The following is a 17,553-nucleotide window of genomic DNA, read 5'->3' on the forward strand; positions in this document are numbered from 1 at the left end:
CACCCATTTCTGATAAAAACTCTCCAGAAAGTGGGCATAGAGGGAACCTACCTCAACATAATAAAGGCCATATATGACAAACCCACAGCAAACATCATTCTCAATGGTGAAAAACTGAAAGCATTTCCTCTAAGATCAGGAACGAGACAAGGATGTCCACTCTCACCACTATTATTCAACATAGTTCTGGAAGTCCTAGCCACGGCAATCAGAGAAGAAAAAGAAATAAAAGGAATACAAATTGGAAAAGAAGAAGTAAAACTGTCACTGTTTGCAGATGACATGATACTATACATAGAAAATCCTAAAACTGCCACCAGAAAACTGCTAGAGCTGATTAATGAATATGGTAAAGTTGCAGGATACAAAATTAATGCACAGAAATCTCTTGCATTCCTATACACTAATGATGAAAAATCTGAAAGAGAAATTATGGAAACACTCCCATTTACCATTGCAACAAAAAGAATAAAATACCTAGGAATAAACCTACCTAGGGAGACGAAAGACCTGTATGCAGAAAACTATAAGACACTGATGAAAGAAATTAAAGATGATACCAACAGATGGAGAGATATACCATGTTCTTGGATTGGAAGAATCAACATTGTGAAAATGAGTATACTACCCAAAGCAATCTACAGATTCAATGCAATCCCTATCAAATTACCAATGGCATTTTTTACGGAGCTAGAACAAATCATCTTAAAATTTGTATGGAGACACAAAAGACCCCGAATAGCCAAAGCAGTCTTGAGGGAAAAAAATGGAGCTGGAGGAATCAGACTCCCAGACTTCAGACTATACTACAAAGCTACAGTAATCAAGACAGTATGGTACTGGCACAAAAACAGAAACATAGATCAATGGAACAAGATAGAAAGCCCAGAGATTAACCCACGCACCTATGGTCAACTAATCTATGACAAAGGAGGCAAAGATATACAATGGAGAAAAGACAGTCTCTTCAATAAGTGGTGCTGGGAAAACTGGACAGCTACATGTAAAAGAATGAAATTAGAATACTCCCTAACACCATACACAAAAATAAACTCAAAATGGATTAGAGACCTAAATATAAGACTGGACACTATAAAACTCTAAGAGGAAAACATAGGAAGAACACTCTTTGGCATAAATCACAGCAAGATCTTTTTTGATCCACCTCCTAGAGTAATGGAAATAAAAACAAAAATAAACAAATGGGACCTAATGAAACTTCAAAGCTTTTGCACAGCAAAGGAAACCATAAACAAGACGAAAAGACAACCCTCAGAATGGGAGAAAATATTTGCAAATGAATCAACGGACAAAGGATTAATCTCCAAAATATATAAACAGCTCATTCAGCTCAATATCAAAGAAACAAACACCCCAATCCAAAAATGGGCAGAAGACCTAAATAGACATTTCTCCAAAGAAGACATACAGATGGCCACGAAGCACATGAAAAGATGCTCAACATCACTAATTATTAGAGAAATGCAAATCAAAACTACAATGAGGTATCACCTCACTCCTGTTAGAATGGGCATCATCAGAAAATCTACAAACAACAAATGCTGGAGAGGGTGTGGAGAAAAGGGAACCCTCTTGCACTGTTGGTGGGAATGTAAATTGATACAGCCACTATGGAGAGCAGTATGGAGGTTCCTTAAAAAACTAAAAATAGAATTACCATATGACCCAGCAATCCCACTACTGGGCATATACCCAGAGAAAACCGTAATTCAAAAAGACACATGCACCCGAATGTTCATTGCAGCACTATTTACAATAGCCAGGTCATGGAAGCAACCTAAATGCCCATCAACAGACGAATGGATAAAGAAGTTGTGGTACATATATACAATGGAATATTACTCAGCCATAAAAAGGAACGAAATTGAGTCATTTGTTGAGACATGGATGGATCTAGAGACTGTCATACAGAGTGAAGTAAGTCAGAAAGAGAGAAACAAATATCGTATATTAATGCATGTATGCGGAACCTAGAAAAATGGTACAGATGAGCCAGTTTGCAGGGCAGAAGTTGAGACACAAATGTAGAGAATGGTCATATGGACACCAAGGGGGGAAAACTGCGGTGAGGTGGGGATGGTGGTGTGCTGGATTGGGCAATTGGGATTGACATGTATACACTGATGTGTATGAAACTGATGCCTAATAAGAACCTGCAGTATAAAAAAACAAACAAAACAACTAATACTAAACTTTCATTGGGTTATTTGTATGGAAATATGTTAATATAAATGTTTCAGACATTACATGAAATTTCTAAAAATCTTATATTTGTATTTGTATGGAAATATGTATGGAAATATGTTAATATAAATGTTTCAGACATTACATGAAATTTCTAAAAATCTTATATTTGTATTTGTATGGAAATATGTATGGAAATATGTTAATATAAATGTTTCAGACATTACATGAAATTTCTAAAAATCTTATATGTTCTGGTATAATGTTATAAATAATAATCCTAGTTATTACTTTAAAATGTATATCTCAGAAATAACTAATTTTCTTGTCAACTGCATTATTATGAACTTTCATCAAATCTTTAACCGTGGTCATTTTTAAGTCTTTTGTCATTTACAGACAGTCCTGGGTGTACTCTGATGATTTTGCAAATATGTTCCTATAAAAGGGTTTCATCTTCAAGAAATTCATGGAAAAGACTCTGACAAGTACAGGTTTCTGGTAACTGACTGTACTGCTGAACTGAATGAATAAGCATTTCAGAACTCTAATGAAAAACTGATGAACTCATAAAAGTGCTAACAAAAGATCAAGATGAAAAAAAATTAATTACATGGGACTGAGTGAACTGATGAGGATGAGTATAATTTTTGTGACTTTCTGTCTGAATTTAAAAAAAAAAAAATCCCACAAGGACTCAGAGGCAAAGAATATACAAATCAATTTTCACTGCAAAGTAAAGGAGCTGTTACAGTGGAGGATTACTGGACTGAATGTCAATATTATGACATAGTATGAGTGTGTTTCATGTTTGGTAATTGCAATCATTGTTGCTTTTGTTGTGGTCATCCATGTACAATGCTTGGTGTCAGTCTATTTATGTCTTGTAAAAATAAAATACAGTGTGTGTGTGTGTGAATAAAAAAAAAAAAAAAAAAAAACCACTTAATAAAAATACCACTCAGGAGATACATTTATTATTTATCTACCATGCCTCAATCCACAGGAGAATTAGAGACAATCATCGCTACATAAGTAGATGGCAATGGAATGATAAGCAATTTCTCTGAACTAAATAAATAAGCTAATAATTTTTGAGGGGTGATGGAAGGATAACCCCAACATTAAATATTAAATTCTAGGAGGTTCCCATGTTAAACAATACATGCTCTAAAAGTTCCTTTTTCAGAATTTAGTTTGGACTCATTTTCTCACAAGAACATTACACATAACAGCTTCCAGGCAAATCCACAAGAGACTAACCCATAACATGGCAGGAGCAATGGTCACTGGAAACCACCTGACAGCCTTCTCAGCATCCAGTGGCCAAGACTGTGGGTGGTGTAAGTTCCAGAAGCTCCAGAGAAACACGGCTGGAGCAGGGAATGCACAGGGAGGAAACAGTGTGATGGCCGGACAACAGAGCCAGGTAGATCCAGCAGCTGATACTGACATTTGTGGGCTATTTGTGATTCAAGCACTGTTTATGCTAAAGAATGTCCCCAAATTAACCCCAACTGTAACTTCCTCTCTAACTTCCTGTGAGTGATTCCACAAACACACCAGGCTGCTTTGGGGTATTTGGAAGAACAATGCACAAGACTCAGAAGTCCTGGATTCCAGACACTGAATTCTTTGGGCATCACTTTCCCATACGGTTTTAAATCAACATCCTCAAAGGTCCTTTGTGCTCGAAATAATCAAAACAGATTATTACAGAATATATATATAAAAGAAAGGGTTTTTTCCTTTCCATTTTTGAACAGTTAATGTATATAACTATGTTCAGAATTTTGTATACATGAATAAACACAGTTCAACAAGCACATAAATTAAGTCTTCAAAGTTTTATTGGAGGAAATAGACGAAAATTCAAATATGAGAAGAAGCATACTGAATAAATATAAGTTCCAAGATGGAAATTTTTTTTTAATGTGAACACATCAAATGAAATTAGAATCTAACTTCTCAAAGAATATTTTAGCACAACAAAATGATTCTAAAATTTCTTTGAAAAAAATTAATAGGCATGAAAAGCAAAAACCCACTCAGAGAAGAACAAAAATTAAAGCATATTATAACACAACAAGCATTAAAACTGTGTGATATAGGCACAAAAGTAGAAATACAGAGTACTGGAACAAACTAGAAAGCCAAGAAACAAATACAGTACTTTGTGTGACTTTCTTATTTTTTTGGTAAAGTAAGTTTCTTCAAAAGGGAGGTGATGGGAAGGTTATGATAATGGTATACCAATGTGGGAGAAAATTAATTAAATCTATACTTTATATACCAGTGAACCCCAGATGTATTAAATATTTCAAAATGAATTCGAGTTCTACTCATGCATTAATGATGATATTGAAAACCAGTACAAGCCGCTTATAAAATCTTGTAGCAATAAACAGTCATCATCACAAGGTCACCTCCCTCTGACCTAACTGAGGGAGACACAGCCAGTACAGAGGTCTCTGCTAGACAAGGAGACACGTCTCTCACCTCTCATCATGACCCCTGCAACACCCCTGCTGCCTGAAGAAACAGCAGCAGGGCCCCCACCTGAGGCGCTAAGAGAGGACAGACAGGTGGTCTGGCTGTGGTCCAGATCCAGTTACATAATTCACTTGTGGGGTCATCTGTCAACTGTCTACCCTCCAATTACACCTGTTGTTCACACAAAGGCCTGTGTGTTCCCAGGCAGGGACTGCCACTGAAAAGCCTTACATAGTGACCTCTTGTCTGCCAATCAATTATGGTGACTTTCTGGGCTCAGGGCAGAGACAGTGTCTCATCATGATCAATACTGCTGCCTGGAAAGAATCAGATTCTCCATTCATTATTGCCAGGGCCATTGTCCTGGTTGCAAAAAAGCAGGTATGTTGCTTTGGTAATGGTCACTGGGTGCTCACTGTGTCCTTTTTTGGGCTGGTCACCTGCTACTGCTGACCTCTGACCTTTCTGGCCAGCTCCAGGGCACCAGATGTCTCCCAAGCTCAACTAACCTTGAAACTGAAAAATACTAAAAGTGAAAAACTGATGGAGAGATCAATGCATGGGTGGATGGGTGGATGGTTTGGAGATGGTACATGGGTGGGTGCTCCATCAGTTGCTTGTAGAATGTCTCTGATGGACGCTATGCACCTCCTATGAAAGCATGATCACCCTGGTCCATGCTGCTGTCCTTCATTTCTGAGATAACTCCTTGCAACTGATTTCTGGTATGACTTCACTAACACCAATAAACTACATCCTTTCCAGTCCCCAACTGTCCAATCCCACGTCACAGCAGATACAGCATTATAGTATGTAAGCATGAAAAACTGTAATTATGAAAACTATGTATAATATACCAAAAAGGGCTTAAGAGATAATGTCAACATCTTTCTTTCCTTCCTTCTTGCATAGCTCAGTACAAAAGCCATTAGACAAGGCTGGGCAAAGTAAGCATCAGGGTAGGAGTGGCAGGAAGTTTTGGCATGAGGTGAGGAAGCTGTCTGCGCTAGGAAAAGGGTGAAGGGAGACGTGGCCCAGCATGGGGCGTCACAGCCTGAGCAGGAAGAGGAGGGTCCCAAAATGAGGAGGGGGCAGAAGTGACAGGATAGTGGCTACATAACGGGAGTCAAGTTCATCATTGTCAGAAAAGGGGCTACAAATAAGAAAAGGGAGAAAACTAGAAAGAACTCTATGGTACTGGACTGGAATTAGAGGTATTGGTGTGAACTCCTGGTTAGCAATATAGACACTGAAATACAGATATTTTAACATACTAATATAAACAGATACAGAACTATAGTTGTAAATGTTGTATACACACACATTTTCCCTAACATTGTTGACTGACAGGATCTGTGAGCAAGCAACACTTCAATAGCAATGAGCACACCTAGTGCCCAGATGTTGGTTTCTAAATCCCATTCACTAAAAGGAAGTAGGGCTCCTTGGAGAACTGGCTGATTCGAGAAAAGTAAAAGATGAGCCTGGAATACCTTGTTCTGTCAGAAAGTAAGGAATTAATCACACACAATATAGACAAACCAAAAGAACACAAACACCCACTGGCCAAATCTGGGACAATTTGGGCATCAAAATAAGCAATCATAGAAATAGATAAAAACCTATAAAATAGCAAGACATGTGGCCCTGTTGATTTAGATAAATAAATGAATACATGGCAAGAAAAGAAAGCTCTTTCTTATAGTTAAAAAGCCAACTGGAACTTCCCTGGTGGTCCAGTGGTTGAGAATCCACCTTCCATACAGGGGATGCGGGTTCGATCCCTGGTCGGGGAACTAAGATCGCACATGCCGCGGGGCAACTAAGCCCGCACACTCTGGAGCCAGCACACCACAACTAGAGAGAAATCCGTGCTCTGCAACTAAGATCCCGCGTGCCGCAACTAAGACCTGACGCAGCCTAATAAATGAATAAATAAATATTTTTTTAAATAAATAAAAAGCCAACTAATAGGTGTAGAAGGAAGAAAATCACCACGTGGCAGCCACTGGAATAATAATTAAATAAGACCTCCCTCCCCACAAAAAAACACCCAGTGGATTCTAAAACCAGTGGGTTAAAGTATGGCAAAGAATAGGATATTTATGATCCTGAAGTACCTTCCCAATAGCCTTATTAATAAGAAAGGGTGAAAAGATTAACTTGACAGTGAAAAAACCTAGCACACTGCTTCTTAATTAAATGATCAAAGTGAGCATCCTCAGTAATGGGACAAATAGAAACCATGTAATGAAACATGAGAAAACTGCAGCATCATTTCTCAGACATTTGTGTCAAAAAGTGACATTATTCTAAACACGAGGAAGCATCAGATAAATTCTAAATTTCGTAGAAGAATGTAGAAGGACATTCCACAGCATATCTGACCTGCAGTTTTCAAAACTGCCAAAGTCATAAAAGTCAAGGAAAGACCAAGGGACATTTCCAGACTGAAGGAGACTAGGGAGACGTGGTAACCAAATACAACACAATGCTGGACTGAATAATGGACACTGTTGGGACAAACGGCCAAACCTGAAGAGGGTCTGAAATCACGTGGTAGGAATACATCTATTACTTTCTTAATTTGGATGGTTGCACTGTAATTATGTAGGAGAATGCCACTGTTCAAAGGAAATAGACACTGAAGTATTCAGGGGTGCTGGAGCATCATGTTAGCAATTTACTCTCAAATATCCTGAAATGAAAAAGTTCTTGAAGGGCAGACAGGAGAAACAAGAAGAACCACAATCCTGCAGCCTGTGGAACGAAAACCACATTCACAGAGAGATAAACAGAATGAAAAGACAGAGGACTATGTACCTGATGAAGGAACAAGATAAAATCCCAGAGAAACAACTAAATAAAGTGGAGATAGGCAAACTTCCAGAAAAAGAATTCAGAATAATGATAGTGAAGATGATCCAGGACCTCAGAAAAAGAATGGAGGCAAAGATCGAGAAGATGCAAAAAATGTTTAACAAAGACATAGAAGAATTAAAGAACAAACACCTAGAAGAATTAAAGAACAAACAAACAGACATGAACAATACAAAAACTGAAATGAAAACTACACCAGAAGGAATCAATAGCAGAATAACTGAGACAGAAGAACGGATAAATGACCTGGAAGAGGGAATGGTGGAATTCACTGCTGTGGAACAGAATAAAGCAAAAAGAATGAAAAGAAATGAAGACAGCCTAAGAGACCTCTGAGACAACATTAAACGCAACAACATTCGCATTATAGGGGTCCCAGAAGGAGAAGAGAGAGAGAAAGGACCCGAGAAAATATGTCAAGAGATTATAGTTGAAAACTTCCTTAACATGGGAAAGGAAATAGCCACCCAAGTCCAAGAAACGCAGAGAGTCCCAGGCAGGTTAAACCCAAGGAGAAACACGCCGAGACACAGTCATCAAATTCACAAAAATTAAAGACAAAGAAAAATTACTGAAAGCAACAAAGGAAAAACGACAAATCAGATAGAAGGGAACTCCCATAAGATTAACAGCTGATTTCTCAGCAGAAACTCAACAAGCCAGAAGGGAGTGGCACGATATATTTAAAGTGAGGAAAGGGAAGAACCTACAACCAAGATTACTCTACCTGGCAAGGATTTCATTCAGATTCCATGGAGAAATCAAAAGCTTTACACACAAGCAAAAGTTAAGAGAATTCAGCACCACCAAACCAGCTCTACAACAAATGTTTGAAGAACGTCTCTAAGTTGGAAACACAAGAGAAGAAAAGGACCTACAAAAACAAACCCAAAACAATAAAGAAAATGGTAATATGAATGTACATATCTATAATCACCTTAAATGTGAATGGATTAAATGCTCCAACTAAAAGACACATGCTCACTGAATGGATACAAAAACAAAACCCATATATATGCTGTCTACAAGAGACCCACTTCAGACCTCGAGACACATACAGACTGAAAGTGAGGGGATGGAAAAAGATCTTCCAGGCAAATGGAAATCAAAAGAAAGCTGGAGCAGCAATTCTCATATCAGACAAAATAGACTTTAAAATAAAGAACGTTACAATAGACAAGGAAGGACACTACATAATGATCAAGGGATCATTCCAAGGAGAAGACATAACAATTATAAATATATATGCACTCAACAAAGGAGCACCTCAATACATAAGGCAAATGCTAACAGCTATAAAAGAGGAAATTGACAGTAACACACTAATAGTGGGGGACTTTAACACCTCACTTACACCAATGGACAGATCATCCAGACAGAAAATTAATACGAAAACGCAAGCTTTAAATGACACAGTAGACCAGATAGATTTAATTGATATTTATAGGACATTCCATTAAAAGACAGCAGATTACACTTTCTTCTCAAATGCACATGAAACATTCTCCAGGAAAGATCACAGCTTGGGTCACAAATCAAGTCTCGGTAAATTTAAGAAAACTGAAATCATATCAACCATCTTTTCTGACCACAACACTATGAGATTACAAATCAATTACAGGGAAAAAACCGTAAAAAACACAAACACATGGAGGCTAAACAATACGTTACTAAACAACCAAGAGATGACTGAAGAAATCAAAGAGGAAATAAAAAAATACCTAGAGACATATGACAATGAAAACACGACAATCCAAAACCTACGGGATGCAGCAAAAGCAGCTCTAAGAGGGAAGTTTATAGCTATACAAGCCTACCTCAAGAAACAAGAAAAATCTCAAATAAACAACTAAACTTACACCTAAAGGAACTAGAGAAAGAACAAACAAAACCCCAAATTAGTAGAAGGAAAGAAATCATGAGGATCAGAGCAGAAATAAATGAAACAAAACCAAAGAAAACAACAGCAAAGATCAATAAAACTAAAAGCTGGTTCTTTGAGAAGATCAACAAAATCGATAAACCTTTAGCCAGACTCATCAAGAAAAAGAGGGAGAGGACTCAAATCAATAAAAGTAGAAATGAGAAAGTAGACGTTACAGCGGACACTGAAGAAATACAAAGCATCATAAGAGACTACTACAAGCAACTCTCTTCCAATAAAATGGACAACCTGGAAGAAATGGACAAATTCTTAGGAAGGTACAACCTTCCAAGACTGAACCAGGAAGAAACAGAAAATATGAACAGACCAATCACAAGTAATGAAATTGAAACTGTGATTAAAAATCTTCCAACAAACAAAAGTCCAGGACCAGATGTCTTCACAGGTGCATTCTATCAAACAATTAGAGAAGAGCTAACACCCATCCTTCTCAAACTCTTCCAAAAATTGCAGAGGAAGGAACACTCCCAAACATATTCTACAAGGCAGGCCAACATCACCCTGATACCAAAACCAGACAAACATACTACAAAAACACAGAATAACAGACCAATATCACTGATGAATACCGATGCAAAAATCCTCAACAAAATACTAGCAAACAGAATACAACAACACATTAAAAGGATCATACACCATGGTCAAGTGGTATTTATCTCAGCAATGCAAGGATTCTTCAACATATGCAAATCAATCAACGGGACACACCATATTAACAAATTGAAGAATAAGAGACATATGATCATCTCAATAGATGCAGAAAAAGCTTTGACAAAACTCAACACCCATTTATGATAAAAACTCTCCAGAAAGTGGGCATAGAGGGAACCTACCTCAACACAATAAAGGCCATATATGACAAACCCACAGCAAACATCATTCTCAATGGTGAAAAACTGGAAGCATTTCCTCTAATATCAGGAACAAGACAAGGATGTCCACTCTCGCCACTCTTATTCAACATAGTTTTGGAAGTCCTAGCCACGGCAATCAGAGAAGTAAAAGAAATAAAAGGAATACAAATTGGAAAAGAAGAAGTAAAACTGTCACTGTTTGCAGATGACATGATACTATACATAGAGAATCCTAAAGATGTCACCAGAAAACTACTAGAGCTAATCAATGAATTTGGTGAAGTTGCAGGATACAAAATTAATGCACAGAAATCTCTTGCATTCCTATACACTAACAATGAAAGATTAGAAAGAGAAATTAGGGGAAAATCCCATTCACCACTGCAACAAAAAGAATAAAATACCTAGGAATAAACCTACCTAAGGAGGTAAAAGAGCTGTACTCAGAAAACTATAAGACACTGATGAAAGAAATCAAAGATGACACAAACAGATGGAGAGATATACCATGTTCTTGGATTGGAAGAATCAATACTGTGAAAATGACTATACTACCCAAAGCAATCTACAGAGTCAATGCAATCTCTATCAAATTACCAATGGCATTTTTGACAGAACTAGAACAAAAAGTCTTAAAATTTGTATGGAGAAACAAAAGACCCCGAATAGCCAAAGCAGTCTTGAGGGAAAAAAACGGAGCTGAAGGAATCAGACTCCCTGACTTCAGACTATACTACAAAGCTACAGTAATCAACACAATATGGTACTGGCACAAAAATAGAAATATAGATCAATGGAACAGGAGAGAAAGCCCGGAGATAAGCCCACACACATATGGTCAACTAATCTATGACAAAGGATGCAAGGATATACAATGGAGAAAAGACAGCCTCTTCAAATAGTGGTGCTGGGAAAACTGGACAGCTACATGTAAACGAATGAAATTAGAACACTCCCTAACACCATACACAAAAATAAACTCAAAATGGATTAAAGACCTAAATGTAAGACTGGACACCATAAAACTCTAAGAGGAAAACATAGGAAGAACACTCTTTGACATAAATCGCAGCAAGATCTTTTTTGACGCACCTCCTAGAGGAATGGAAATAAAAACAAAAATAAACAAATGGGACCTAATGAAACTTAAAAGCTTTTGCACAGCAAAGGAAACCATAAACAAGACGAAAAGACAACCCTCAGAATGGGAGAAAATATTTGCAAACGAATCAACGGACAAAGGATTAATCTCCAAAATATATAAACAGCTCATTCAGCTCAATATTAAAGAAACAAACACCCCAATCCAAAAATGGGCAGAAGACCTAAATAGACATTTCTCCAAAGAGGACATAGAGACGGCCACGAAGCACATGAAAAGATGCTCAACATCACTTATTATAAGAGAAATGCAAATCAAAACTACAATGAGGTATCACCTCACTCCTGTTAGAATGGGCATCATCAGAAAATCTACAAACAACAAATGCTGGAGAGGGTGTGGAGAAAAGGGAAACCTCTTGCACTGTTGGTGGGAATGTAAATTGATACAGCCACTATGGAGAACAATATGGAGGATCCTTAAAAAATTAAAAATAGAATTACCATATGACCCAGCAATCCCACTACTGGGCATATACCCAGAGAAAACTGTAATTCAAAAAGACACATGCACCCGAATGTTCATTGCAGCACTATTTACAATAGCCAGGTCATGGAAGCAACCTAAATGCCCATCAACAGACGAATGGATAAAGAAGATGTGGTACATATACACAATGGAATATTACTCAGCCATAAAAAGGAACGAAATTGAGTCATTTGTTGAGATGTGGATGGATCTAGAGACTGTCATACAGAGTGAAGTAAGTCAGAAAGAGAAAAACAAATATCGTATATTAATGCATGTATGTGGAACCTAGAAAAATGGTACAGATGAGCAAGTTTGCAGGGCAGAAGTTGAGACACAGATGTAGAGAATGGACATATGGACACCAAGGGGGGAAAACTGTGGTGAGGTGGGGATGGTGGTGTGCTGAATTGGGCGATTGGGATTGACATGTATACACTGATGGGTATAAAATTGATGCCTAATAAGAACCTGCAGTATAAAAAAACAAACAGAACAACTAATACTAAACTTTCATTGGGTTATTTGTATGGAAATATGTTAATATAAATGTTTCAGACATTACATGAAATTTCTAAAAATCTTATATTTGTATTTGTATGGAAATATGTATGGAAATATGTTAATATAAATGTTTCAGACATTACATGAAATTTCTAAAAATCTTATATGTTCTGGTATAATGTTATAAGTAATAATCCTAGTTATTACTTTAAAATGTATATCTCAGAAATAACTAATTTTCTTGTCAACTGCATTATTATGAACTTTCATCAAATCTTTAACCGTGGTCATTTTTAAGTCTTTTGTCATTTACAGACAGTTCTGGGTGTACTCTGATGATTTTGCAAATATGTTCCTATAAAAGGGTTTCAAAAAAAAAAAAAAAAGCTTTTGCACAACAAAGGAAACTATAAACAAGATGAAAAGGCAACCCTCAGAATAGGAGAAAATATTTGCAAACAAATCAATGGACAAAGGATTCATCTCCAGAATATATAAACAGCTCATAAAGCTCAATATTAAAATAACAAAGAACCAAATCAAAAAATGGGCAGAAGACCTAAATAGACATTTCTCCAAAGAAGACATACAGATGGCCAAGAGGCACATGAAAAGCTGCTCAACATCACTAATCGTTAGACAAATGCAAATCAAAACTACAATGAGGTATCACCTCACACCAGTCAGAATGGCCATCATCAAAAAACCTACAAGCAATAAATGCTGGAGAGGGCGCAGAGAAAAGGGAACCCTCTTGCACTGTTGGTGGGAATGTAAATTGATACAGTCACTATGGAGAACAGTATGGAGGTTCCTTAAAAAACTAAAAATAGAACTACCATATGACCCAGTAATCCCACGACTGGGCATATACCCTGAGAAAACCATAATTCAAAAAGAGTCATGTACCACAATGTTCATTGCAGCTCTATTTACAATAGCCAGGACATGGAAGCAATCTAAGTGTCCATCGACAGACGAATGGATAAAGAAGATGTGGCACATATATACAATGGAATATTACTCAGCCATAAAATGAAAGGAAACTGAGTTATTTGTAGAGAGGTGGATGGACCTAGAGTCTGTCATACAGAGTGAAGTAAGTCAGAAAGAGAAAAACAAATACCACGTGCTAACACATATACATGGAATCTAAAAAAAAAAAAAAGGTTCTGAAGAACCTAGGGGCAGGACAGGAATAAAGATGAAGACGTAGACAATGGACTTGAGGACACGGGGAGAGGGAAGGGTAAGCTGGGACGAAGTGAGACAGTGGCACTGACATATATACACTACCAAATGTTAAATAGATAGCTAGTAGGAAGCAGCCGCATAGCACAGGGAGATCAGCTTGGTGCTTTGTGACCACCTAGAGGGGTGGGATAGGGAGGGTGGGAGGGAGACACAAGAGGGAGGGGATATGGGGATATATGTGTACGTATAGCTGATTCACTTTGTTATACAGCAGAAACTACCAAAACATTGTAAAGCAATTATACTCCAATAAAGATGTTTAAAAAAAATCACTAATTATTAGAGAAATGCAAATCAAAACCACAATGAGGTATCACCTCACACCAGTTAGAATGGGCATCATCAGAAAATCTACAAACAACAAATGCTAGAGAGGGTGTAGAGAAAAGGGAACCCTCTTGCACTGTTGGTGGGAATGTAAATTGATACAGCCACTATGGAGAATAGTATGGAGGTTCCTTAAAAAACTAAAGATAGAATTACCATATGACCCAGCGATCCCACTACTCGGCATATACCCAGAGAAAACCATAATTCATAAAAACACATGCACCCCAATGTTCGTTGCAGCACTATTTACAATAGCCAGGTCATGGAAGCAACCTAAATGCCCACTGACAGATGAATGGATAAAGAAGATGTGGTACATATATACAATGGAATATTACTCAGCCATAAAAAGGAACAAAATTGGGTCATTTGTAGACACGTGGATGGACCCAGAGACTGTCATACATAGTGAAGTAAGTCAGAAAGAGAAAAACAAATACCATATGCTAACACATATATATGGAATCTACAAAAAAAAAAAAAATGGTCATGAAGAACCTAGGGGCAAGATGGGAATTAAGACATAGACCTACTAGAGAATGGACTTGAGGATATGGGGAGGGGGAATGGTAAGCTGGGATAAAGTGAGAGAGTGGCATGGACATATATACACTACCAAACGTAAAATAGATAGCTAGTGGGAAGCAGCCGCATAGCACTGGGAGATCAGCTCAATGCTTTGTGACGACCTAGAGGGGTGGGACAGGGAGGGTGGGAGGGAGACACAAGAGGCAGGGGATATGGGGATATATGTATGCATATAGCTGATTCACTTTGTTTGTTGTACAGCAGAAACTAACACAACAATGTAAAGCAATTATACTCCAATAAAGATATTTTTAAAAAGAAAAACAAAAAAGCACATGCACCCCAATGTTCATTGCAGCACTATTTACAATAGCCAGGTCATGGAAGCAACCTAAATGCCCATCAACAGACGAATGGATAAAGAAGATGTGTTACATATATACAATGGAATATTACTCAGCCATAAAAAGGAACAAAATTGGGTCATTTGTAGACACGTGGATGGACCCAGAGACTGTCATACAGAGTGAAGTAAGTCAGAAAGAGAAAAACAAATATCATATATTAACGCATATATGTGGAATCTAGAAAAATGGTACAGATGAACCGGTTTGCAAGGGATAAATAGGGACACAGATGTAGAGAACAAACGTATGGACACCAATGGGGGAAAGCAGGGGGGAGGGTGGTGGTGGTGGGATGAACTGGGAGATTGGGATTGACAATATATATACTAATATATATAAAATAGATGACTAATAAGAACCTGCTGTATGAAAAAAAGAAAAAAAAAAAAAGAAAGAAAAAGTTCTTGGGCTTCCCATGGCTCAGTGGTTAAGAATCTGCCTGCCAATGCAGGGGACATGGGTTTGAGCCCTGGTCCAGGCAGATCCCACATGCCACGGAGCAACTAAGTCCGTGCCCCACAACTACTGAACCCATGCTGTAGAACCCACAAGCCACAACTACTGAGCCTGCGTGCCACAACTACTGAAGCCCACACACTCTAGGGCCCGTGGTCCACAACAAGAGAAGCCACCGCAATGAGAAGCCCACGCACCGCGACGAAGAGTAGAGAAAGCCCACACCGGCAGCAACAAAGACCCAACACAGCCATAAATAAATAAATGAATAAATGAATGAATGAATGATTTTTTTAAAGTTCTTGCAAATATTCCACAATACTGAAATTATTTCAAAAGAAAAAAAGATATGACACCAGATCCTGTATGTATAACTATTCATAAAAAGAATGTAAATAAGGTAATAAAATTATTAAAAGAAGCCACTGTGTTAAGGATTTGCGTCTGAAGAGCACATTTTGAACTTCACAAATTCCTTTAAAGTCTTATTTCCGTAACAGCAGTAACTTTTAAGTCAATATATAGATGTTTAATTCAACAAGACAACGGGCATTTTATAAAGAAGTTCTCCAGGGCTTCCCTGGTGGCACAGTGGTTAAGAATCCGCCTGCCAATGCAAGGGACACGGGTTTGAGCCCTGGTCCAGGAAGATCCCACATGCCACAGAGCAACTAAGCCCATGCGCCACAACTACTGAGCCTGCGCTCTAGAGACCGCGTGCCACAACTACTGAAGCCCGTGCACCTAGAGCCCGTGCTCCACAACAAGAGAAGCCACCGCAATGAGAAGCCCACACACTGCAACGAAGAGTAGCCCCCGCTCGCCACAACTAGAGAGAAGCCCACACAGCAACAAAGACCCAACGCGGCCAAAAATAAAAAATTAATTAATTAATTAAAAAATAGAAAAAGAAGTTCTCCAGCAAAAGAGAAAACAGCCTAATGAAGCAAACAGTCTTCATCTTTTTTACACCTAAAGTGTAATTAATTCTAAGATGCACGTGTTCCCCCATTACCTAACCAACCTGTTTTCTAGAAACGACACATACAAAGAACTCAGAACCAAAAGCCAATACCTTGATTGAGGTGTGTGGCCTCCATGATCTGAACACCGTTCACAGAGCACTGGGACCCACTCAGGGGAATCAGTGTCACCGTTCCCCCAACATTTTCAAAGATGCAGTGCTCACTCTCCAAGTCGAGGCCGTGAAGAACTAAGATGGGAAAACAGAGGAAGAAAAGATTTCCTTTGGTATCTAGTGCAATGATTCCCAACCTTCATTTATTTTCTCATATTGAAATTCTTTCTTTTCCATACAAAACTGAGAGGTGAACATTTATGTTTAGTGAGAAAACTGAACTTCAGGAGTTCCTGGCATCAACTGACAGAACCATCCCTTGATTGTTACTCGGGGGGTCTGGACATCCCCCGTATAAGGGAGTAAGTTCTGGCACATTCATTTATTTCATCTTCGGGGAGAAAACAGTTGAGTAACTTGTCTTGACTGAATACCACTGAGTCACTCCTGCTTCAGTCTAAATAACTTTCCTCCTCCAGTTACCCAAAGGTCACAATAAAATGGAAGAGAAGAAAAGGGCCCCATGGTTCAAGGATTTACTGTGACCTCCACACTTACCGCCACTGCGTTCCAGGAGCACAAACCAAAGGTAAAAGGTGAACACGGCATGGCATGGATCTTGGGAGGCCCGAGGAAGTCTCCAGAAGTCCTGAGATGACCCAGCCACAGCCTGTGCCGATGCTGAGAGAACCTGACCTCCACAGATCTCTCAGAGCATGTGGTTGCTAAGGGCTACCGACTCCCATCCGAGCACCCTGAGCTGCTCGTGTGTGATGAGCGGCCAGGCATGGACATGAATGCCGGTCACACAAACCTACATGATTTCAGGCACAGTTCTTGGCCAGCTTCTCAGAAGCACAAGCCAAACGGCTCCCACTCCTCTCCACAGAACTGCACTACTGAACTTTTCTGTTCACAGAAAACATGTGTTCTTAGCCCTTACCACATTTATAACAAACCCAAAGGTCACATGTATTGATAATTTAATG

At 38.4% G+C, this 17,553-nt stretch overlaps 1 protein-coding gene across 4 annotated transcripts in view; it reads right to left on the reverse strand.

Annotated features, from left to right (window-relative positions):
- KIF16B (kinesin family member 16B) overlaps nt 1-17,553 on the reverse strand; it is a 289,942-nt gene that overhangs the window by 135,924 nt on the left and 136,465 nt on the right. For all 4 annotated transcript variants that reach the window (XM_036827060.1, XM_036827058.1, XM_036827059.1 and 1 more), the window contains exon 15: nt 16,562-16,699. In XM_036827060.1, the coding sequence (XP_036682955.1) occupies nt 16,562-16,699 (138 nt within the window). The remainder of the gene's footprint in view (nt 1-16,561; nt 16,700-17,553) is intronic.

This window comes from Balaenoptera musculus, chromosome 15, assembly GCF_009873245.2.
Source record: "Balaenoptera musculus isolate JJ_BM4_2016_0621 chromosome 15, mBalMus1.pri.v3, whole genome shotgun sequence".
Taxonomy (NCBI): domain Eukaryota; kingdom Metazoa; phylum Chordata; class Mammalia; order Artiodactyla; family Balaenopteridae; genus Balaenoptera; species Balaenoptera musculus.